The sequence below is a fragment of the Salvia splendens genome, chromosome 16, assembly GCF_004379255.2.
Source record: "Salvia splendens isolate huo1 chromosome 16, SspV2, whole genome shotgun sequence".
NCBI classification, from domain to species: Eukaryota; Viridiplantae; Streptophyta; class Magnoliopsida; order Lamiales; family Lamiaceae; genus Salvia; species Salvia splendens.
Genome location: NC_056047.1, coordinates 12,300,187 through 12,325,070, shown reverse-complemented (window position 1 = coordinate 12,325,070; position 24,884 = coordinate 12,300,187). Strand labels below are relative to the sequence as shown.

Below are 24,884 nucleotides of genomic sequence, written 5' to 3'. Positions count from 1 at the left end.
AGTTTGGGAGCCGCCGATCCCTCCCGATCCTTGTTCGGGTGTCCACCCGTATCGCCCATCGGTGGCATATTGCTCGTCCACCGGATAATGCCGATAGCCACCGGAATTTGAGAACCTTGGGTTTGAGGAGGGGCCGAGAATTCCGTATCCGGATGAGGGAATGGTGTTGGGTTGAACCATTCGTGGTTCCATCCACGGGAGTCGGAGGAGTGATCGCCGGAGCCGGACATTTTTTTTGCCAGAATGAAAAGATTGAGAATTGATGTGAGATTTAGATAATAATTGTATAGTGTGGTGTGAAATTTTTTGTGTGGAAAAGGGGGTATTTATAGATGAAAAATGTGAATCTTGGGGGGAAAAATGAAAATAAAGTAAAAGTGGGGAGAAAACGGATATAATTTATTGGGAAGTGGGAAAATATTTTTTTTATTTAAAAACGATTTTTTAAATTAAATTCGAATTTAAAAAAAATAAAAAAAAAATAGAAAAAGCCAACAGCATTGCCGTTGGCCAATAGGAGGCTGCCACGTCGACCTCCTCAGCGGCACGGACGTGCTCTTATTATCGAGCAGTGCCGTGCCGTCGGCGCGAGCACAGCGGCGAACACGAGTGTATCGCGCCGTCAGCCCCATCGAGCAGCGATGGGGATGCTCTAATGCATGTGAAATCTCAATAAAATTGTGTTATATTTTTTCTACTATTTATCGAGATTCGTAAGATTTATTCTTATCCACTTATTTTAAAATCTAAAAGTGAAAATTTGATCTTGATTTTGGATTATGATGTTATCGAGAGACTTGAAAAGGCGATGCATATTAGAAGCTTTTGAGAGAAGAGAATTGTATATCTTCATTGATTAGCTCTCGGTTCTCTCCCCAATTTATAGGGAGATTGTACAATGTAAATAAGGTAATAGATCAATCTAATTCTAGACTATGTATTACACATTTATTTCATATCAATCAAATATATTCTCCTCTAATCATGCTTGATTTGGTACGCTTGATTTGTTACTTTTGACACTCCCCCTCAAGTTGAGCAAGGGTATCTCCAATGCTTAACTTGGTCAACACTTCTTTGAACAAACTTGGGTTAACAGCTTTGGTGAGTATGTCTGCCAATTGTTCTTCTGAGCGGATGAACGGGAATTCAATGATGCCTCCGTCTAGTTTCTCTTTGATGAAATGTCGATCAACTTCCACATGTTTTGTTCTATCGTGTTGGACTGGATTTTCTGAGATGCTAATGGCAGCTTTGTTGTCACAGAACAACTGACTCTTCCGAGTAGGTGGGAAGCCAATTTCTGTGAGCAGTCTCCTGAGCCACAGGATTTCCATGAGTCCACTCTTCATTCCTCGGAACTCTGCCTCGGCACTAGATAGAGCTACAACCTTCTGTTTCTTACTCCTCCAAGTAACCAAGTTTCCCCCTATGAAAGTAAAGTAGCCTCCAGTAGATTTTCTATCCACCGGGTTGCTTGCCCAGTCAGCATCGGTGTATCCATCAATCTCCAAGTCTTCTCTCTTTGCTAGGAACACCCCATATCCTACAGTTCCTTTTAAATACCGCACGATCCTCAATGCAGCTTCCATGTGACTCGCTTGAGGTAGGTGCATGAACTGACTTACAATACCCACGGCGTATGCAATGTCGGGTCTGGTGTGTGAGAGATAGATAAGTTTTCCGACAAGCCGTTGATATCTCTCTCTGTCAGCGAGCTCTGCTCCTTCCTCTATCTTCAGACCATGGTTAGGGACCATTGGAGTGTCTGCGGGCTTACATTCAAGGAGACCTGTTTCCGCCAATAGATCTAGAACATATTTTTTCTGCCTTAGGAATATTCCGTGTTTAGATCGCAACACTTCTATCCCCAAGAAGTATTTTAGTGCTCCTAAATCTTTCATCGCGAATTCTTTGAACAAATTCTCCTTCAACCTCTGGATCTCTTCTATGTCATCTCCTGTGATAATCATATCATCAACGTAGATAAGCAGACAAGTTACCTTGTTGTCTCTTCTTTTTGTGAAGAGTGTGTGATCAGACTGACTTTGTTGAAATCCATGCTTGAGCATGGCTTGGCAGAACCTGCCGAACCAGACCCGTGGGGACTGTTTCAACCCATACAAGGTCTTCCGCAGCCGACATATCTCTCCATCTCCAAATTCTCCAGAAAAACCTGGTCGAACCTCCATGTATACTTCCTTGTTCTCTTCCAGTTCTCCATGGAGGAAGGCGTTAGTCACATCAAACTGGTGTAGATTCCAGTCTTTGCATGCCGCAACAGATAGCAGTGTTCGCACAGTCTCCATTTTAGCCACAGGAGAGAATGTCTCTTCATAATCTACCCCATATACTTGGGTGTATCCTTTTGCCACGAGTCTCGCCTTGTATCTCTCGATTGAACCATCTGCTCTTCTTTTTATGGTGAATATCCACCGGCATCCAACTGGTTTTTTTCCTTTGGGCAGCGTACATTTCTCCCATGTGCCATTCTTGACTAGAGCGTCTATTTCTTTCTTCATAGCTTCTCTCCAGTGTTTGTGTTTGCTTGCCTCCTCAAATGATTGTGGGATGTCTTCTTCCTCATATAAAGCCATCTCGAAGGCCCGGGCCATTTCTGATAAGTGACCCTGCGCAATATTGGAAACTGCATATTTTGCCTTTCTCCCTTTCCAATCTGGTGAGTATCGTCTAGGAGGTACCCCTCTTGTTCTCCGTGGGGGCAGTTCATATGGATCATGTATGTCTCCACTAGTTTCACGGTCGTCACTGTTCCTGTCAAGATTAGTATCAACATCTGAACTGATTACCTCGGGAATCGAAGGCGGGGTTGATGGTCGGGTAGTGTCACTTTGTTCCTCATTTTGTATTACAGGACTTGACGGCCCGGCGGTGTTGCTAGCTTCCTCAGTTGGACCAACGTCTGAGACAGGACTTGGCTGTGGTTCTCCCCTATCTGTGGTTCCCTCGTCTGAGGTTCTCCCCCTATCTGTGGTTCCTTTGTCTGAGGCTCTCCCCCTAACTGGTTATTTTGGATACTTGGCAGCCAATCTAGGAGGTCGTTGTGAGGACTATGGTCTGAAGGTTGTGTCTCCCCCTGACTGCTAGATTGGGTGTAGAAATATTCCCCTTCCACAAAATCGAAATTCATGGTGGTGTGTATCCTACGGGTTTTTGGGTCATAGCATCTATAGCCTTTCTGATTTTTACCGTAGCCAAGGAATACACATTTAAGGGCACAAGGGTCGAATTTGGAACGGTCTTGCTTGGGAATATGAACAAAGACCGAGCACCCGAACACTCTAGGTTCAAGAGATAGGGATGATGGGATTTCAAAATGTTGGGAAAGGGTATCGAGGGGCGTTTTAAAGTTGAGTATTCCGGTTGGAAGACGGTTTATGAGGTATACGGCAGTGGCGACAGCTTCGGGCCAGAAGGATTTTGGTATTTTGGACTCAATTAAAAGAGCTCGTGTGATTTCTAAGATGTAACGGTTTTTCCGTTCCGCAACCCCATTTTGTTCTGGAGTGTAAGCGCATGAGGTTTGGTGGACTAGCCCTGTATTCCTAAAAAATTCTTGCATTTTATGATTGACAAATTCCCCCCCATTATCGGATCTAAGGATCTGGATGGTGTGTTTATATTGGGTTTGAATAAGGTTATAGAAGTCTACAAACTTATCAAACACGTCATGTTTATTTTTTAAGAAATAAATCCAGGTCATGCGGGAGTAGTCATCAACAAAGAGCACAAAATACCGAAAACCTTGTCCCCCCGGGATAGGAGCGGGACCCCAAACATCCGAATGTATTAAAGCAAAAGGAGATTTTACTCTCGTATTGTTCAATTTGAAGGAATGTCTATGGTTCTTAGCCAACACACAAGTATCACAATGAAAGGACTTCAAGGATTTAGCTAATTCAGGAAAAAGAAGACGAAAGTATCCCAAAGATGGGTGACCTAACCGACGGTGCCAAAGCCAAGCCTGTCTGTCTGTCGGTCCGGGAGTCAGCATCATTGCAGCACTCTGTTGGGCTATCTCGTCCACATAGTACAGTCCGTCTCGCTCAGTGCCACGCCCAACTATCGTCCCCGTCTTGATATCCTGTAGCATGCAGAAGCGGGGTTGCATCAGTAATTTGCAGTTCAGTTCTCAGTCACGTGACTTATTGATAACAGTTTGTGTGATAAAGACGGAACAAAAAGACAATTAGAGAGGCATAGAGTCGGCGAGATATTGATTGTGCCTGCCCCCATAACTTGTGCTAGGTCCCCACTAGCAGTTTGGACATAGGATTTTTTTGATTTGGATATGGACACAAAATCTGAGGCTTCAAATGATATCGTGTCTGTTGCCCCACAGTCGAAAATCCATTGAGGGTCTTTTGGGCCGAAAACAGATGTAGAAGAACAGGCTAAGGCGTCAAAGGAGTTCCGGCAGGATATGGTTGGCTGATAGTTGACTTGTTCGGAAAGTTGGGGTGCAATTTGCAAAGTTTTTGCAAGTGGGGGGTCAGTTTGGATTTTTTCGGAAGTTTGGGGGGTGTTTTTTGTGTTTTTCTTTCGGTGGGGGTGAAACTGAGATTTTCGGGACTTTAGGGGTGTAATTGGATAGATAACTTTTGGGTGGGGTTTAATTTGGAGTATCTGGGATTTAGTCAATTTGGGATTTTCCTTAGCCGCCTCCCTCAATTCTGCCATGGTGCCCTCGATCGGAGCTGCCCCTTCGCTGTGTGCCCCTTTGCCGCCGCTACCAGCGCCGTCGCTACTGCCCTCAATCGCGCGCCCTCCGGCAGTCGCTCCCACTGGATCGGAGTGGTCTCTAACGCTGACTTCCTGAAGATATCGCTGCCGTTGCTGGATCGACATGGATCCACGGCTGCTGTCTCCGTCAGCAGCAACTGCTGTCCAGCAACGAAGACCTCCGGCATTGCAGACGCTGCTCCCACTGCAGCGCCGCCTCCGACGAGCTTCACGTTGCTGCCATGGCTGGATTAACAAGGATCCATGGCTGCCATTTTCGTTAGCGCCGCCACTGCTGCTGCCCGCCGGAGGATCGGTGTTGGTGGAGTGGTGATGTGCGGCGGCCGCTGTGGCTCTCCCGCCTCCTCGGCCTCCGTCGTTTCGGCCTCCACTCCGGGTTTGCCTTGCCCTCTGCCATTTCACAAATTCTGCAAATTGTGCAGCAAGATATGTGTTTGAAGTCATATTGGATAGTTGGATGTTTTTTATGGGTTTGGTTATGGTTTTGTCAAATTTTGACATCTTGGTGGTTTTGGGAAGGATCGGGAAAGGTATGCCCGGGACAATGATGAATCTGTTATGAGTCCCGAACCTGCTCTGATACCATCTTAACGATGGTAATCGAGAGACTTGAAAAGGCGATGCATATTAGAAGCTTTTGAGAGAAGAGAATTGTATATCTTCATTGATTAGCTCTCGGTTCTCTCCCCAATTTATAGGGAGATTGTACAATGTAAATAAGGTAATAGATCAATCTAATTCTAGACTATGTATTACACATTTATTTCATATCAATCAAATATATTCTCCTCTAATCATGCTTGATTTGGTACGCTTGATTGGTTACTTTTGACAATAAGCAATATAAGAGGCCCATATTACGTGATACTGCAAAGAGATTACTTTTATAAATAAGTGCACACACAATAAAAAATACTATCTCAATGATCAATAGTATATATACGTACATTCATCAAATTATGTCTCTCATAATAAGTAATCAATTATTTAATTAATGCTATATTCTCAGATTTTGCTACTTAGGATTTGTAACTACTGCGTGTATATCTTTTGCCTACAGAATCAGACATTTTAATTTAATCTAATAAAACTTTATCTTCACTACCGAAATTCGGATTGGATTTCAACTTATATTTTGTTTTGTACTACTACTACTAGTCTTTATGAAGAAATATACGTAGAAATCAAGTACACTTATTACAAATATTTATCTATGTAGAGATCGATGGCAAGTATTAAGAGTATAAAACCAATTCTCCTGATTAGTTAATAGGATAAAACAATAACGAAAAGAAGAATACGAAAAAGCATGAGTTCAAATACAAAGAAGGAGAGTGCATCCGGTTGGTTCATAATCGGGAAAGACAGAGATGGTAGATGTGCCGAAGAAAGCAAGGTCGGTAAGGAAGCGAAGCGATCTACATTCGAAAGCAGAATCGACAGAGAGAGACGCGGGATTAGCTGTTCATCCGGGGCCTGTTCCTGATTATGTAGCATCAATGGAAATCGATTGCAACCCCGCCATCGCACAACAACAAGCCTACTACTTTGACCCGCTTCCAGGCTCCCCAGTCATGGTTCACGCTCAATCGGAGCGCAAATATTATTCTTAATTTTACTCTATATTTATATTTTAGATTAAATATTATATAATCTCTTGGTCTCATTTAAATTATTATTTTGCTTCAATCACGTGAATAGTTAGTTGGATTTTATTTAGCCAAATTTAGAAGAACTGACCATTTGGCCATACTGAAAATAGTCTAACGCAAATAAGAGTTAGAAATTGCATCGGGTACTAACTATAGGGGTGCGTGAGTTAGTACTGATTAAAAAAAATATCATGAATCAAGATTTTGTGTGCAATTTGAACGTCATATTCAAAGAGCAAAAACAAATTAAAAGGGAGAGAAATTCTTCACATGTAGATACTGCATTAATTTCAAACATCCACTTGTCTTTTTGTGGATATTGGAAATAAATGGGAATCAACATCCATAACACAATCAACCTACATGAAAAAATGTGATTAATTTCATTTGCCAATTTATTCAAAACCAAATTAATCATATCAAACTCTTTGAGAATTCCACATAAAGTTCTCATTAGCCATTATATGATTTACATTAATTCGTATGACCTATAAAAACTAGTAGCTAGCATCTAAACAGAAGGGAATTCAGATTAACATTATAAAGAATAGTAGAAAGAATTTAGAGATAGTGAGCCCTCATCATGAAGCAAAAGAGCAGTGCTCCATCATTCTTGATATTCATGCTTTCGGCCATAATAATAATAGGGAATGCGTCAGCTACACCGATCACCTTCCCTTTATGCTATGGAGGATGCATTTTAAAGTGCAAAATATTTGGATCCAAAACTCCATGTGGCATGGATTGTTTGCTAAAGTGTTACAAAGTTCGAACTGAATCTCCACAAATTTACTATCGTAATCTTGGTTGTGCAGTTTCCAACTGTGTTAAGTATGGCAATGGTACTCCCTCTCTCTCTCTCTCCATATGCATTGATGTAGTAATATTCTTGTGAGTTTGTTAGAATTTGTATTAAGAAGTTGTTTTGATTTTACAGACATCAAAGCAGTGAACGCCTGTGTGAACAATTGTGAGACGGGCAAGTAAGTACTAATGGAAGATCCATACTGATAGCCTTTACACATAAATATGGAGTAATGACTTCAACTATCTGTTTTAGATAGTTATGATGATTTAATAGTATATCTTTCTGTCGTACAACAAGTCTTGTATTCTTAACGCATTTTTGTATGAGAGAATAATAGATTTGTTAATCGATCATTTGCATAAATTGATATTCTCTAGTGATATCCATTTCAAAAAATTTGTTCCTTGAAGTGCTCTATTCATGTGAAGTTGAGAGGATGAGCTAGATTTGGTGGAAAGCACACTCATGAATCATGATCATTCCTACAAAGAGGAGGTCCTGTATGTAGTTTAGTTTATTTATGTTAATTATATAACAAATTCGCTGCTAATTATATGAACGATCGACATGACTACTATATTTTTAAAAGGGATATTGACCCATAATATCATGAAACTTTCAAAAAGTTGAGCTTTTCCCATGAACTTTAAACTTGACAAATAATATCTTGAACTTTACCCGAGTTTATTATTTTCCACCAACAACAAAATTCCGGCTGTATTAATGGATTGAAGAACAATTTTGGAGGGTATATTTCAAGAAAAAAACTATACTCAAAGATTGAAGAACTTGAAGCTCTCGAAGTTGTTGTCGATAAATTACGAAAAAAAATTCTTATCATGATATTTTTTTGCCGTAATTTTTTCGTCGGTGGGAAATAACTAACTTGGATAAAGTTCGTGATATTATTTGTCAAGTTTAAAGTTCGTTGGAAAAATCCAACTTTTTAAAAAATTTATGATATTAGAGACCAATATCCTTTTTTAAAAAGAAGCAGAGATTAACGGTTAGTCGGCTTGCAAAATTCATCTAAAATTGTCGCGTAATAAGTAAAAGTCTCCATATTGAACCTATATATATAAATAATTGCATTTAACCTATAAATTGATAAGTTTAATTAAAATAATTTATTAATATATATTTAAAAATGTAAATTATAAATTAAATTTTATAAAATTAAATCTGCTTTAAAATTGAAATAAAATGAAGGATTACAAAAGGGAGAAGAAGATAATTTTGAATAATATCAGATTTAATACATCGTTGAAATAATATCAGATTGAAAAAGTTAAAAATGTGAAAAGACCAAATTGTCCAGCCCCAAAAAGGGCATTTTCGGGAGCAAGCAGTGTAAAAGGACCGATTTTGAAATAAACCCTTAGTTCATGGACTACTGGTGATATTTTTAAAGTTCAGAGACCATTAATAAACTCATAGTTCATGGACCATTTTTATAGTTCACTCTAAAATAGTAATATTATTGGTGTAAACTTGTGTATCGTGATTTTGGAATAATCAACCCTAAAATTCATTTTTAAAATTTAATAGATTATAAATCCGAATTGAATTATAAACACTATATAAATCTAAATCCAAATATATTAAATTTGAAAGAGAAAAATCTATATTAATACAAGACACCAAAGTTGGATATCTATATTACTAGTACAATAAAAGTGAAGGTCTTTAGTGCGATCCTGTATGGGGGATTTTTTAAAAATCTATCTATACTTCAGAATTTTTATTTCCATATGAGCTATCAGCAATGGCGAAGAAATACGGTCATGTTTGGTTGTCAGGATTTTATCTGGGAAAGTAATCTGATTCCATAAACTTTAAATTCATGTGTTTGTTTCGATTTTTAATTAAATTGGGAAAGTAATCAGAATCCCGAGAACATGGAAAGTTAGTACAACTTTCCAGGATTCTGAATCCTAACTTTTCTTAGGTATTCTTTTTCCCAGTTTTAGGATTCTTACATATTTAATGCATTATTTTTATTATTATTATTATTATTATTATTATTATTATTATTATTATTATTATTATTATTATTATTATTTACAACGTATTAAAAATCATACGGAGTACTACTTAATTTCGGTATAAATAACTATAATTAAAATTATCATAATTTTAGCTATATTATAATATATATATATATATATATATATATATATATATATATATATTATCATAATAATATTTAATAATTTATTAAATAATTAAATATAATTACATAATATAAATTATATAATAATAATAAATAATAATTATTTTATAAATTAATAATTAATCAATAAAGTCGTAGTTAAATTTCAAATTATAAAATTTATTCAATTATAATAATAGTAAATATTATAATTATCATATTTATTATTATATCATTTATGATTATAATATTCTATGTAACTATAATTGTAATTATATTATTATATATTATGATATATAATCTATATTTAAACTAATAATAAGTAAAAATATAATTAATATCATTTTTAATTAATAATTTATTTAAAATTTTATATTATTATTCTTTATTATAAATAAAAATAATAATAAGTATGAGTATATTTTTAGTTTGGTATTCAAATCTAATATAAAATTTAAAATCTTGATATTTTCTCCAAACACAGGAAAGTAAAATTATTAGGAATCATATTCCGGGGATTTATTTTCCTAGGAATCATTTTCGTTGCCAACTTTACTTTCTCGTCAACCAAACATGGCCGGAGAAGTCATTAGAGTAAATAAATTGGTGCTCACAAGAATTGGAAAAAAGGGGAATAGGGAAAGGAACAAAATAACGCTGGAAAATAATTGTAGAGAGGAAGGCGAGTTCAGATAATTGAGGAGTCACTTGAATTAACGCTGGAACAGGCGCTCATATAGCGCTCATATTTAGGCGCTCTGTCTGTCTATGGACAATCATTAAACAATATTCCTTTTTGTTTTGGGATCCACTGGTGAGTGGAGATTCAAAAAAATATAATCTTCAACAATCTAGATTTAGTGACAGATAAACCTATACAAATAACAAACATAAAACAAGATTAGAATTACTTTACATGCCAGATTCTTCATTAATTGTTCGAATATGATTTACTTGTATTTTTGTGGGCAATTGAAATTAGTGAGAATCCGCATCCATAAAGCAATCGATATCCACAGAAAAATATAATTAATTCATTTGCCATCTTATTCATACAAAATTAACAACATCAAACTCAGTGAGATTTTCACAAAAATTCTCATTTGTCTTGACCATCTACATTAATTAGTAGTATGGTCTATAAAAGGCAGTACTTAAACAAAGGATAACACAGATTAACATTGTACTAAAAAATATTTAGAGAGAATTAGAGATAGTGATCCCTGAATTCATCATGAAGCAAAAGAGCAGTGCTCCATCAGCCTTGTTATTCATGCATTTGGTCCTAATAATAATAGGAAATGCATCAGCTTCACCAGTCACCTTTCCTTTATGCTACGGAGGATGCATTTTAAAGTGCATAATATTTGGATCAAGGATTCCATGTGCCATAGATTGTTTGGTTAAGTGTTATATTTCTCCACTTGCAACTCCAGCACTTTACTATCACAATCTTGGTTGTGCAGTTTCCAACTGTGCCAAGTATGGAAATGGTATTTTCTCTCTCTCCATATGTGTTGATATAGTAGTAATATTATTTTGAGTTTGTTATATTTTGTATTAAGAAATTGTTTTGATTTTACAGACACCAGAGCAGTGAACGACTGTGTGACAGGTTGTGAGATGGGCAAGTTCTCGGGGAAGATCCAATTTTAGTGCAACGATTGTCCAACACAAAATTATAATAACTTCAACCATCTAGTATTTTTAAAGATTTAGATGTTTGAATCTTTCTTCATGCCTCAAGTCTTGTACTCTCAACACATTATTGTGTAAGAGGTTAATGGGTTTGTTAATCGATCCTTTGCATAGTTTCTTTGTTCCTCAAGTTTGTGAACTATTTTCTTGATGTCCATTTCAAAGAATATATTCCTTGAAATATACTATAGCAACAAGATTAGAGAAATCACTGCTTTCATTTGAGATTCATACACACATCTGTCGTAGGAGCTGGTAATGCCGAGCCCTCTAGAGTCTAGAGAGAGAGGAACGTTATCGAATGCAACACATGCAATACCAAGTGCATGGCGATAGAATAGCAAGAAACGAATCAAAACTATCCTTGTAAATAATTGGATAATGTAAAGATGAAAACAAAAATATCGTTGTAAATAATTGGATAAGATGGATGTGATATTTCCTTTGTAGTATCAAACTAAATGAAATATTTATCGATTGGTAAAATATAAAATCCACAATTTTGTTGTCACATTCCTAAACACCAAAATGGAACCACCACCGGACCACCATTACCAAGGCGGAGCCGCCGCTCCGCCCCCCTCCGACACCCTCGCCTACATCCCCATCCGGTTCCCCGCCGTGAATCTCGCTCCCTCCCCCACAAACACCAGAGAGACCAATCATGTGCACCCCCTCACTCTACCCCACCAGTTCACCGCCCCCCCTAAGCGAATCCGCTCCCCCGACGACCTCGCCACCTTCCACTCCTCCCCCTCCTTCCGCAACTTCCTCGGCTTCTCGTCTCCCTCTCTGAATCCACCAAATCGCGCAAGCTCTCCGATCCCTGCCGCGTCTCCACAGTTGTCGAAACCCTAGCCTCGATTCTCCAGAAACTAACTGACTACGTCGACGAAATCCCTCCGGCGCCGCAGACCGCGCGATACGGTAACGTCTCGTATCGCGTGTGGCACGAGCGGATGAGCGGCGAGGCAGATGCCTTTATGCTCATGCTTCTGCCTCCTCAACTTCGCGAAGCTGCTATGGAAATTGTGCCGTATTTTACCGATGGATTTGGCAATGCATCACGAATCGATTATGGTAGGAAATGTGTTTCTTCTACAACTCGAATTTTGTGGATTGCTACTTGTTTAGTAGATTTGATTGATGCCATTGTTCATCTTAATTTGATTGCTACTACTTGTTTACTAATTTCTGATGTGAACATCAATTAGCAAATCGATTTGTTTAGTTGTTGATTTTAGTATCTGCTGGAAAGCTAAGACTGATGTGATGATCTTCTAATTCTATCCCTCTTTTACATAGGAACTGGGCATGAGACAAATTTTGCAGCATGGTTGTATTGCTTAGCAAAACTAGGTGTTGTGAGGGAAGAGGATTTTCAGGCCTTGGTGTCTAGAGTGTTCTTCAAATATATGGAGTTAATGAGAAAATTACAAATCACGTATATCTTAGAGCCGGCGGGATCCCATGGTGTGTGGGGACTTGATGACTACCATTTCTTGCCATACATATTTGGGTCATCACAGTTGATAGATCACAAGCATATGAAGCCAAAGTCCATTCACAATGATGATATATTAGAGAATTTCTGTAACGAGTACTTGTATCTCCTGTGTTGTTTTTGTGAAGAAGGGTATGTTTGCTGAACATTCACCTATGTTGGATGACATTAGTGGTGTTCCTAATTGGAATAAGGTCAACAGTGGGCTGCTAAAGATGTATAAAGTAGAAGTTATGGAGAAGGTTCCTATGCAACATTGTTATAATTTGTATACTAGAAATCACCTTTTCAGTGATTGAATATTATAAAACTCTATATTTTATTTTCTAATGGATGCAACAGATTATTTTTGTCATAATGTTATTATGTTTTACATTTAATGAATGTTTATTCCATATTTAAATGTACAAGCAACGTAACAAAGTCTAAGTCTTTGTTTTAGTAGACCGGTTGTGGGCGTCGTCCACTTTAAGGTAACACGGTCAGTTCTGAACAAAGAAAAATAAGAATTTCTCAACTTAGATAGGCCCAGACTACCTATCGTGAAATGTTGCAATGTCAGTCCGCATATTTCTAAGCCTTACTGAAATAAGATGACATTGGTGTGGTATATCACTGAATTGGATCTAACAGCAAGACGAGTCTTTATGCTATCTACTGAAAGACGAGGTCTTGATAATTAATTTCTTAATCAATGTACGTTACCATTGAGCATACGGTATTGATTATGCACTACTTTGACTACCAAATGGTGCGGGTTTTTCGCAACCCAAGAATCCTGGTATATTGGGTAGTGGTGATTAATATCTAGCGGTGCTAGGATTGCTATTATATTGAATCGTGCGCGAGGTGAGTCTCGTTGATAACGTCCACAAGAGGAGCTCGAAACAAGGTTTTATTATTCAGAACCTAGCTAGTTGGAGTTTGATCACTCTATGAATAATAAATAAGTCTTTCTTGCTAAGTCCACTCTTGGAGTTAATAATGTGTTAATTAATTAAGTTCATAGCAGACATTGATTAATTAGTGGACGTTTCTATCTTAAGCACGAGAAATGAACGACAAACAAATGGAAACTCGGAATACTTGTAATTTCGGATTTGGATGGGCAGTGCAATATTACTTCTGTAGTGGCTGCTCGTAATATTCCAATATAAGCTTATATTAAATTATGAGTTCAATTTAATTAGTAAGAAACTAATTGGGGGAGGTGATACGAACCTCTATTATTATTATTTAGTTTAGATATTATAGGGATTTAGCATATCTTTTTCTATAACTTTGTTTCCTTGTTCATTAAGTCAGTAGCATTATAAATATGATAGACTGTTATCTTTTTTATTAATTCAATCAATTAATGAAATATTTTCTCCCCCAAAGATAACGTGTGTTTTTCAATCCTAATTTTAGATTCCCTCCGCTGATCCTAATTGGACGCCGGAGTATTCTATCAATCGCCGAGTTATCTGCCCGACGGGAGCGACTCCCGCGCACAGAAACTCTGCAATCGTCCGCCGAGCCTGTTGGTCGCCGGAAATTTATCTCCACCGCCGAGCGAACTCGCCGCCGGTGCTTGTTAAGGGAAACACCCAATAAAAAAGATAACAGTTTATCCTATTTATAATGCTACTGACTTAATGAACAAGAAAACAAAGATATAGAAAAAGATATGCTAAATCCTTATAATATCTAAACTAAATAATAATAATAGAGGTTCGTATCAGGTGGCCATATCCAAATTCTTCCATAGATCCCCGTCTGGGTCCAATATGTGACTTAATATAAATAGGAGAATACAGAAAATACACATTTTATTTTCATTAAGATTTTCGTCCCCCTCTCTTTCTCTAAGAGGGACGATTTTCAGCTCCCTCCGTGAGCAGTTTTCGTCTTCTTTATTTAAGTCCTAGTACTCTGGTGAGATCAGCCCACACTGATATCAGCGTACAGTCCGGGAACCAGTCAGAAGATCCGTGGTTTGGTACTCAAGATCTTCACGTGGAGAAGACGCTAGCTAACTTCGTTCCCGATCAGAAGATCTGTGGTTTAGTACTCAAGATCTTCACGTGGAGAAGGCGCTAGCCAACTTTGATTCTTTGGAGAATTAACGAGGTAAATTGGCTAACTCTGTACTAAGCATGTTTTAGGTTTCAATTATGCTAAAGCATGATTAAATTCAAGTTATGAGCATGATACTAAATAGATCAAGATATTATGCAATCAATTTCAATCACGCTTCCGCTGCCGACCCCTACAATTTTCTCTTTGGCTCAATAATCAAATGGTATGTAGTGTTTAACTTCTTTTACAGTTTGATATATTGGAGTAGTACTTTGGATTACATTTGTGTTCGTTTGTTCTCATCTTGTTTACTCTTTCATTAGCTCTTATTTAGAAATCTGTCCATTAAAGATCTGTGGTTACGTGATAAAGAAGGATTATAAGCAGAGGAAAACAACACCAAAGGTACATTTTAGTGCTAATTTTGATAAATTAGGATATGAGAAAATAAGGCATAATTTTCTTTAGGGTTAATGTTTGTTGCACGTAATAAAGCGTATGTAAACTTGTATCTCAACGAGAGAAAATGAAGGAAAAAGTGCATACCTAGACTGAAAAGATCGTGCAGCTTAGATGTGCAGCCACTTGCTTCTCAAGGCATAAGGACTTGCGCCTGGACTCCTTTGTGCCCCGGCCTCACCGCTCACTTATTATTCATTTCATTACCAGCCTAGTAAGTCGCAATGTCTATACTGATGGGAGTGAATTTATGGTTAGTTTTGGGAATATTAGCTTTAGAGTCCAATTCAGTCTGCTGTTATTGCATTTTAATTTGTGGATATAATGTGCCCTGTTTGTTGATACTATTGCCTTTGGTAACAACGGTCAGCTGTATACGCCTACTCTGTATTTTTGTACATATTGGGAGTATATATTATTTATTGTTATTTTTATTTTTATTTCCTGAACCATACTGACCTTATGTTGAAATAAGATTTTAGTCGTATATGAAACACAAGTTATGGTTGATCTGAAGATTTTTAATTGTATTACTACTACAATACAGCTGAGAAAATTGCAATGAAAACAGCAGATATTCAAAACAAATAGTACATGAAACAGAATGAATCATTCATGGAAGTGAGGAGACATAACATATGCAAATAAATGTTGATCTTTATAAAAAAAAAAGTGGAAGTATGTAACATATAGTAATAAGCAGGATGGAAAATTGCTTGCTTCAGCAATACAAATTCGAAATGAAACAAGAGTAGTCTACAAACAATAGAGAAAGAATCCCTCTCATCATTTCCAGTTGTTAGCAACAATATCAGCAAGATCAACCACCCTCTGTGAGTATCCCCACTCATTGTCATACCAAGCAATCACCTTCACCATGTCATCTCCCATCACCATGGTGAGCGAGGAATCCACGGTTGAGGAGACGTCGCTGCAGCGGAAGTCCACTGAGACGAGAGGCTCATCGCACACCGACAGGATGCCGCTGAGCTCATTGCTGGCAGATGCCCTGAAAGCCTCGTTCACTTCCTCAGCAAAGGTCTTCTTCTCGACCTGCACCACGAGGTCCACCACGGACACGTTGGGCGTTGGGACACGAAGGGCAATGCCGTTGAGCTTGCCCTTGAGCTGGGGGAGCACAAGCGCCACGGCCTTAGCTGCTCCCGTGGATGTGGGGACAATGTTGAGCGCTGCCGCTCTGGCACGCCTCAGATCACGGTGGCTAGCGTCGAGCAGCCTCTGGTCCCCGGTGTAGGAGTGGGTGGTGGTCATAGTTCCCTTGATGATCCCTACATTTAGGATTTTAGATCAGGTCGATACGTTGGAGGATTAATGTAGTTTGAAGGAAACAAGATCTCACCGAACTTGCTGTCAAGCACTTTGACAAACGGGGCGAGGCAGTTGGTGGTGCAGGAGGCGTTGCTGATGATGGTGTCGCTGTGGCTGTAGCCGTCAGCATTGACACCAACGACGTAGGTAGGGATGTCTCCCTTGCCGGGGGCAGTGATGAGCACCTTCTTCGCGCCAGCCTGTATGTGCTTCCCAGCGCCGTCTCTGTCGACGAACACCCCAGTTCCCTCGATCACAAGATCAATGCCCAACTCCCTAATGCAACAGAAAGAGAAGACTTAGCACAATTGCACAAATACTAATTAGCTCAAAGGAGTTGGATCATTTACCCCCAAGGGAGGTTGGAAGGGTTGCGGTCGGAGACGACTTTGATGACCTTGCCGTCGACAGAGATGCCATCAGTGCCAACAGGCTTGACGTCGGCGTCAAAGATGCCGAGGGTGGAGTCGTATTTGAGGAGGTGGGAGGCCTGTTTAACACCGCCGGTGTCGTTGATGGCAATGACGTCGAGAGGGGAGTCTTTCCGTCCGTGCCAGCATCTCAGGAAGTTCCTTCCGATCCTTCCGAAGCCGTTGATGGCCACTTTCAGCTTGGCCTCCACCACTCCCCTCTTGTTGCCTCCACCAACCTTTTTTCCACACAAACATATGAATATCATCATTTTCTTTCAATGCATTGATATAGTTAATTAAGTGGAGATTAAGAGAACTGACAACGGAGGTTTGGAAGGCGACGACAGAGACGAAGTCATCGTTGGCCCTCTTGGCGAAGGGGAGAGCAGCGGAGGAGGTGCGGAGGCCGGAGAACTCGGAGAAGCCCTTGCTGCAGCCGACCTGCAGAGATGAAAGAGCAGCAGAAGCCATGATGTGGAATTGATGGTAACAGTGCAACAGCCAAATCAGATGAGGTGGAAGATTAAGTAGAGATGAGATATGGTAAGTTTATGGAGAAGGAGAGTGGATCAGATTTTTGATAGCCTCTCGCCTCATTGTATGGCTGTGCTTCTCTATTGTCTTACTGTTTCATGTCTATCTGTGACTTGATCTCTTTTTTTTTTTTGGTTTTCTTTTTCTCCTTTGTCTTCTCCTATTCTTACAAGAAACCCAAATAAAATGAATCGCCTGAGGTATATTTTGGCAGGGCTGGATGCACCATGCATTACATCTTAATTGATTTATTTTCTAATTGAGGATTTATAAGCTTTAATTAGATTTACTTAACACGAGTATTTGCACGTGAATGAGCTCAATTCGAATGCATCATTCTAATTAAATTATTATACTAACTATGAATAATAAGTTCTAACATTAAAATGATGAACCAAAGATAGTGAGTATATGGGCAACATTTATGCTGCAATATTAAAATTATGTATCGGTACAAATAATACTACCTCCATCTGACAATAAACTACCCATTTTTTATGGGCTCAAGTTCTAATAAATTGCTTGATTCGGTAAAAGAAAGTGGATAAAAAAGTTTATAGAATGTGATTTTAGTCACCCTACTTTTACATGTTTGTTTTACAGTAGAATGTGAGGTCAAATTACGAAATATAGTAGTAAAATAAGATATTTATTGATGGAACGATGAAAAAATTGAAGATTTAGTTGTGGTCCGAGAGAGTGGAAGTGTTTTTCACCGTAGAATCGGGGATTGATGCGATTTGGGATCTTTTATTTGCAACGTTTTCTACAGAGAGTATCAGTTTTTGGACCTATAAAGGACCCAAAAAGTCAATATGAAACTTCTCAGCTCCGAAAAATTGGGCTTTGTAAAGCCGCAAAATTGGGCCAAACCTCGTTGTTGATATATCATGGAGGAGCAAATTATATACATAAAGGTGTAAGCCCATCAAATCAGATTAAAATATTCTATTTTGACTCTATTTTACAATATTCAGTGGAATCACATTCGTTCATACAAAAAATATGGATTTTCTTGTTTCAAATAAAAAATTTTATGCCATTCCATTGTGTGATTACCATTCCGACAATTTGTAGTGTCAGCGTCAGATTCTTTCCTAATTAGGTCAATTCGATTCTTTTCGAAGGAATTTTGTTTCATCGAATCTATGATCTCTCTAATTTAATACTACTCACATCATTAATTATGTTTATATGTTACCAACAATCTATTTTGTTTTATTATCCTTAGATTTGCATTTTTTCAAACTGAAAATTTTGAAGATATGCTTGAAAAATGAAAAGGACAAGGGAAAGATTGAAATGGCTCAATTCGTCAATTAAATCAATTTGATTGGTGATGGGGTACGAACTAAACCCTAATGGCAAGCCCAATAACAGTGACGGCCCATCAGCCCAGAGCCCAAGAAAGAGTACCTGTTCGGCACCAAAGAGTTCGGCACGACCAAAGAGTTCGGACTCAGCCTACAGCTCGGTAAAAGCCGACCAGTCAAGCTCTCCTCTCAGATCGGCAAGAGCTGATCGGTAAAGTCCAGCAGTTCGGTCTCAGCATTCGACCGAACTAGGAGTTAGTGGACTCATGAAAGGCCTCCACGACCTCCGCTATACCCACGATCTATTTAGTGGTACGAAGCAGTTATTGAGCAGTTATTGCTCACCCACGATCTTGTTAGTGGGGCTGCAAACCACGACCTTAGTTCAATGTATAAATAGAACTTAGATCAGATAGAAAAGGGTTAAGCTCTCTAGAGATAAAATACCATATAGCAAGTCTGTGTTGTAAGCTGTAATCCCAGATCAAGCAATACAATCTTGCCCTCCCTTCTTCCCGTGGACGTAGATTTACCTCAGTAAATCGAACCACGTAAATTCTGTGTCATAATCTTCATTCTCTACCAGCATTTATTAACATCAATAATTCGCGGATCCATCACTGGCGCCGTCTGTGGGAAGCAGAGAACAAAATTTGTGATAAAGCGAATTTTTGATCCATTTTTTCCACCCAAAAAATGCATACCAGATCGCAGAATACCCGTATTCCAGCCCGTGAGAACCAGGAGGAAGCCAATCCATCCCATAGGTCGGGAAAACAGCCTAGGGATAAATCCACCACCAGTTCTCATGGCGAAGGAACAAGCCGCTCCAAAAATCGTCCCACTGAGTCTTCCCAGCAGCCCGATTTGAATGAGGCTGTCAAGCAGTTTTTGGCTGAAAAGCAGGAGGAATTCTTAACCTTCCTGCGAAAAAGCCAAAAGCAGCCGGAGACGAAAACGACGGATTCTCCTTCTCCCTCCGCACAAGAAAGTCACTACCGCAGTAGTGTCGCATCTCCCAGGAGAAAGAATCCCCGTCCCCCACATATTCCAGCTCCTCCTCGGTACCGGAATCACAGGAGAACTCAATCTCCTCCATACCGACGAGATATCGGATTCGCCGTGTACGGAGCACTGAAGACTCCGTTCTCGGACGACATCACCCGAACTCCCCTACCACAGAACTACCGAACTCCGTCGATGACTTACGACGGGCTCGTGGACCCTCACGATTTCTTGGGGCGCTATCAATATAACATGGCGAACCAGGGTCTCAACGAGGTCCACATGTGCAAGCTGTTTCCCGAGCTGCTCATCGGGAACGCGAGAAGGTGGTTCGATAGCCTCCCCCAGGGCAGCATCAGATCTTACCGAGATCTAATGGATGCCTTCCACAGGAGGTTCTTTCAGAAAGCGGAAGCCCGAATCACTTCGGCTCAGCTGCTTTCCATTCGTCAAGGTCGCGACGAAAAAATCAGCGACTTTATGACAAGATTCCACAAGGAATGCCTGCAAGTAGACGATCTCAACGATCTGCTTGTCATCTCGGCATTCCAAAATGGAATCTTGCCCGGAGCTCTCTACAGGAAGCTCGTTGAGTGCGGTCCGCAGACAGCTCAGGAAATGTGGGACATTGCGGACCAGTACTCCCGGGCCGATGAGGCAGACCGTCGCAAACGGTCGTTAGACAGCTCATCGACCCGAGGAGACAGAAGGAAGCCCGATCATAGCGATCAGGGGCATCCTCGCCGGACTCCATTTGAAAGAATTCAAAGGGCTCCGTTGCAAGACAGATTGGGACCTCGTCTCAATCCCGAGAAGTCGCCCGCTCAGTTCGTACCGCTGAACAAGCCGAGAGCGGAAATTTTCGAACTGCACTCTGACCTGTTCGAAAAGCCAAAGCGGATGACGAAATCAGCCGCGCGCCGACCCCAGGATAACTACTGCTCCTACCATCAAGACCACGGTCACGATACCGAGGAGTGCAGAAACTTGGCTGCAGGTATCGATGTTCTTGTGAAGGCAGGGACATTGAAAAAATACCGAAGTAAGCAGCCAAAGAAGAATAAAAAGCAGAGTGGTGCGAACTGCGCTCCTCAGGATCCGAAAAGGCAGCCGGATCCCGAAGACGATGACGAGCCGCAATATGATGGAGTAATCCAGACTATTGACGCGCTCCCTGCCGGGAAGACCAAGTCGTCCCTAAAGTCAGAACGCAGAAGCTCCAATCGAGAGGAGCCAACGCATAAAAGGCTGAAGCAGGACGAAGTGATTACGTTCTCGGCTGCTGATCCCGTCCCGGCCATCTCTCCTCACCAAGACGCCATTGTCATCCAAGCCGGAGTGGCAAACAAACTGATCCACAGGGTGTTTGTGGATACAGGAGCGTCGGTTAGCATTCTTTTTAAAGAGTGCTTCGACAAACTAGAAGTGGACCCAGCTCGGCTCAGTCCGGCTCCGCTTCCCCTGAAGAGCTTCACCCAGGAGGACACCCGCCCTGAAGGTATTATCAGCCTTCCGATCACGGTGGGGAAAGCGCCTACTAGCTCCAGTACGATGATTGAGTTTTTCGTGGTGAAAGCTCGGTCCCCGTACAACGTCATCCTGGGAAGAGACTGGCTCAACACAGTTCGGGCCGTTTGCTCCACCTATCACCTCACCATCAAGATCCCTACTAAAGGAGGGATAGCGGTCATCCGAGGTGACCAAAAGAGAGCAAAGGAATGTCTGCAAATTGCGCTTAGAAGTGCCGAGCAGTCAGATCGGCACCACCAAGCATAGCAATCACAGCAGCCGGAGTCAGAGGCGATGACCGAAGTCATACCGGAGCCGAACTCGATGACGGTTCAGCTGTACGAAGACGATCCATCCAGAACGGTTAAGATCGGTTTCGCGGGAACGCCCCTACTTCGGGAAAAAACCATCCAGCTCCTCAAGGAGTATAAAGACGTCTTTGCATGGTCTCCGTTGGACATGACCGGAGTGCCCCCCGAGGTAATCACTCATCGGTTAAATATTGATCCTTCAGTCCGGCCGATAAAACAGAAGCAAAGACTCTTTGCGGCAGAACGAAGTCAAGTCATCCATGACGAAGTCCGTCAATTATTGAAGGCGGATGTGTTATTCGAAGTGAAGTATCCTTCGTGGGTGGCCAATCCTGTCATGATCAAGAAAAAGGAAGGAGGATGGCGGATGTGCATAGATTTCACCGATCTAAATAAGCACTGTCCCAAAGATTGCTATCCCCTTCCGAACATAGATAAAAAAGTAGAAGCTTTGATAGGCTTTGAAATTTTTTGTTTTCTTGATCTGTACAAAGGATACCATCAAGTTTTAATGGATGAGATTGACGCTTCAAAAACGGCCTTCATTACTGATTTCGGCATTTTCGCTTATAAAAAGATGCCATTCGGTTTAAAGAATGCCGGAGCCACTTATCAAAGGATGGTAGACAAGCTTTTTCGGCACCTGATTGGAAAGGAGGTCGAAGTGTATGTTGACGATATAGTCGTCAAAAGCAAAAGCACTTCGGAGTACGAGCACAACCTCAAGTCCACTCTCAACGTGCTCAAGAAAGCCAACCTCAAACTTAATCCCCAAAAGTGTACCTTTTTGGTAGATTCGGGAAAGTTTCTGGGTTGTTGGGTTTCAAAGGACGGACTCAAGGCAAACCCCTCAAAAGTTCAAGTCGTTCAGAACATGGCAATGCCGAAGTCCATACATGACGTGCAAAGGCTAACCGGATGTCTAGCCGCACTGAATCGATTCCTTTCCCAAGCAGCCGAAAAGCAACTGCCGTTCTTCAAGGTGTTGAAAAAGGCACCAAAGTTCGAGTGGGGAGCCGAGCAGAAAAAGGCCTTTGACGAGCTCAAAAGTTATCTAGCCGAGCTTCCTATGCTCTCTGCTCCAGCCGAAGCCGAAGTAATATTCTTATACTTAGCGGCATCGGATCAAACCATCAGCGCGGTGCTTGTACGAGAAGAAGGCCTAAAGCAGCTTCCCATCTACTTTACAAGCCGAGCATTAAGAGGTCCAGAAACAAGGTATCAACCACTGGAAAAGATTGCTCTGGCATTAGTAAATGCAGCAAGGAGACTGCGGCCATACTTCTATGCTCACAAGGTATGCGTCTTAACTGATCTGCCACTTCGGCAAGTGTTGACCAAACCAGAAGCATCAGGCAGAATCGCCAAGTGGGCTATAGAGTTGGGAGAGCACACAATTGAATATCTACCTCGGAAAGCCATCAAGGGACAAGCCTTGGCAGATTTTCTTGCAGAAGCAAAGTTCGATCAAGCAATTCCTGTTATTGCCGAACAGAAGAATTCTGCCAATGCCGAGCTAGCACAGCCCTTGGAATCCGAAGTAGAGCCGCCGGACTGCTGGAGCGGATTCGTAGATGGAGCTTCAAACAAGATGGGAAGTGGAGCTGGTATTTTACTTGTCGCTCCCGACGGACACGAGGTAACCTACTCACTTCGGTTCCTATTCCCCACTACTAATAATGAAGCCGAGTACGAAGCCCTCCTGGCCGGACTCCAGTTAGCGCAAAGTCTGCTCGTCAAATCTCTCAAAGTCCATTGTGATTCACAAGTCATAGTAAATCACATGTTGGGTGCAAGTGAAGCTCGTGACGAGAGAATGAAGAAGTATTTGGACAAAGCGCAAAGCATCAGCCGAAGTTTCTCCTATTTTCGGATAATCCGCATTCCCAGAGCGGAAAATAGCCGAGCAGATACCTTAAGCAAGTTGGCCTCAGATCCGAACTCAAAGGCGGAAGAATTAATGCATCGAAGCATTGATGAAGCCGAGGTACATTCAGTATCCAGCTCGCCGAACTGGATGACGCCGATCTTGCAGTATCTGGATCAAGGACAATTGCCCGAGGATAAAAGAGAAGCTCGGAAGATCACATGCCGAGCACTTCGGTACGAACTTCATGAAGGAGTCCTCTTTAGAAAGTCTTACCTCCAGCCGTTATTGCGGTGCGTAGGACCAGAAGAGACGGACTACATCCTCAGAGAAGTTCATGAAGGATCGTGCGGTAGCCACATCGGAGCCAGAGCTTTAGCTAAAAAAGTTCTGAGATGGGGATATTATTGGCCAACCATGGTACAAGAGGCAGTGCAGCTCGTCAAGAAGTGTACGAAGTGCCAAATTCATGCAAATGTCCCAAGGATGCCGCAGACCGATCTATACACTATGCAAAGCCCTTGGCCTTTCATGCAATGGGGCATAGACATAGTGGGACCACTTCCTCAAGCTCCTCGGCAAATGAAATTCCTTATCGTTGCCGTGGACTACTTCACGAAGTGGGTGGAGGCTGAACCATTAGCTACGATAACGAGCTCAAAGGCATTGGACTTCGTCTGGAAGAACATAGTGTGCCGATTTGGCATACCCCACATCCTCATCTCGGATAATGGGACTCAGTTCACCGACAAGACGTTCAAGAATTGGTGCCAAGAGCTGAACATTCAACAGCGGTTCACTTCGGTCTCCCATCCCCAAGCAAACGGACAAACGGAAGTAACGAACCGGATTCTGGTGAAAGGGTTAAAAGCCCGGTTAGAACAAGCCAAAGGACAATGGGTAGAAAATCTCCCTCAAGTCCTGTGGTCCTACCGAACTACACCCAAAACCTCCAACGGTGAAACCCCGTATAGTCTGGTGTACGGCACTGAAGCCGTAATTCCGGTGGAGATCGGCGTACCCAGTCCCCGAACTCTAAATTTCTCCTCAGAAATGAATGACGACGGACTGAGAGCCGAACTAGATCTCGCCGAAGAAAGAAGAGAATTGGCGTGCATAAAAGCAGCCAAGTATAAGGAGCAAGTAGCCCGGTATTATAACCAAAGGGTGAAAAAGCTTCAATTTCAAGTGGGAGATCTCGTCTTGAGAAACAACGAAGTAAGCCGAGCAGAAAAGCTGGGCAAACTCGAACCCACATGGGAGGGTCCGTATCGGGTGTCAGAAGTCCTCGGCAAAGGGTCTTATAAATTGACTCACATGTCAGGAGAACAAGTACCCCGAACATGGCACGTCTCCAACCTCAAGAAGTTCCACTTGTAAGAGACAAAGTCCGGTCAGTCTGTCTTGTGTCTAGTTCGGTCATAGGGGTACATGTTCTTATTTGTTTGTTTTTACTTGTACCTTTTCCTTGTCGTTTTATAAAAAGTTTAAAGTTTTTTTCTTTC

At 41.0% G+C, this 24,884-nt stretch overlaps 1 protein-coding gene and 1 pseudogene across 1 annotated transcript; one reads left to right on the top strand and one right to left on the bottom strand.

The window, feature by feature from the left end:
• The first annotated feature begins 11,602 nt into the window (after positions 1-11,602).
• Positions 11,603-15,107, top strand: LOC121770189 (annotated as a pseudogene).
• Positions 15,108-15,737: 630 nt separating this feature from the next.
• LOC121772439 (glyceraldehyde-3-phosphate dehydrogenase A, chloroplastic-like) lies at positions 15,738-17,456 on the bottom strand. Its single transcript, XM_042169552.1, has 4 exons — positions 17,162-17,456; positions 16,778-17,076; positions 16,459-16,703; positions 15,738-16,387 (listed from the first exon to the last, which is right to left on the bottom strand). The coding sequence occupies exons 1-4, from the start codon at positions 17,309-17,311 to the stop codon at positions 15,885-15,887; spliced, it is 1,197 nt and encodes a 398-aa protein (XP_042025486.1). The 5' UTR covers positions 17,312-17,456; the 3' UTR covers positions 15,738-15,884.
• Between the last annotated feature and the right edge of the window lie 7,428 nt (positions 17,457-24,884).

Excerpts from the sequence above, each read along its gene's own strand:
- LOC121772439 (XM_042169552.1), bottom strand. The coding sequence starts at position 17,311 with ATGGCTTCTGCTGCTCTTTCATCTCTGCAGGTCGGCTGCAGCAAGGGC. Across the intron at positions 17,077-17,161 it reads TCGCCTTCCAAACCTCCGTT|GTTGGTGGAGGCAACAAGAG; the intron begins GTCAGTTCTCTT and ends TGTGGAAAAAAG. Across the intron at positions 16,388-16,458 it reads AGTGCTTGACAGCAAGTTCG|GGATCATCAAGGGAACTATG; the intron begins GTGAGATCTTGT and ends TCCTAAATGTAG.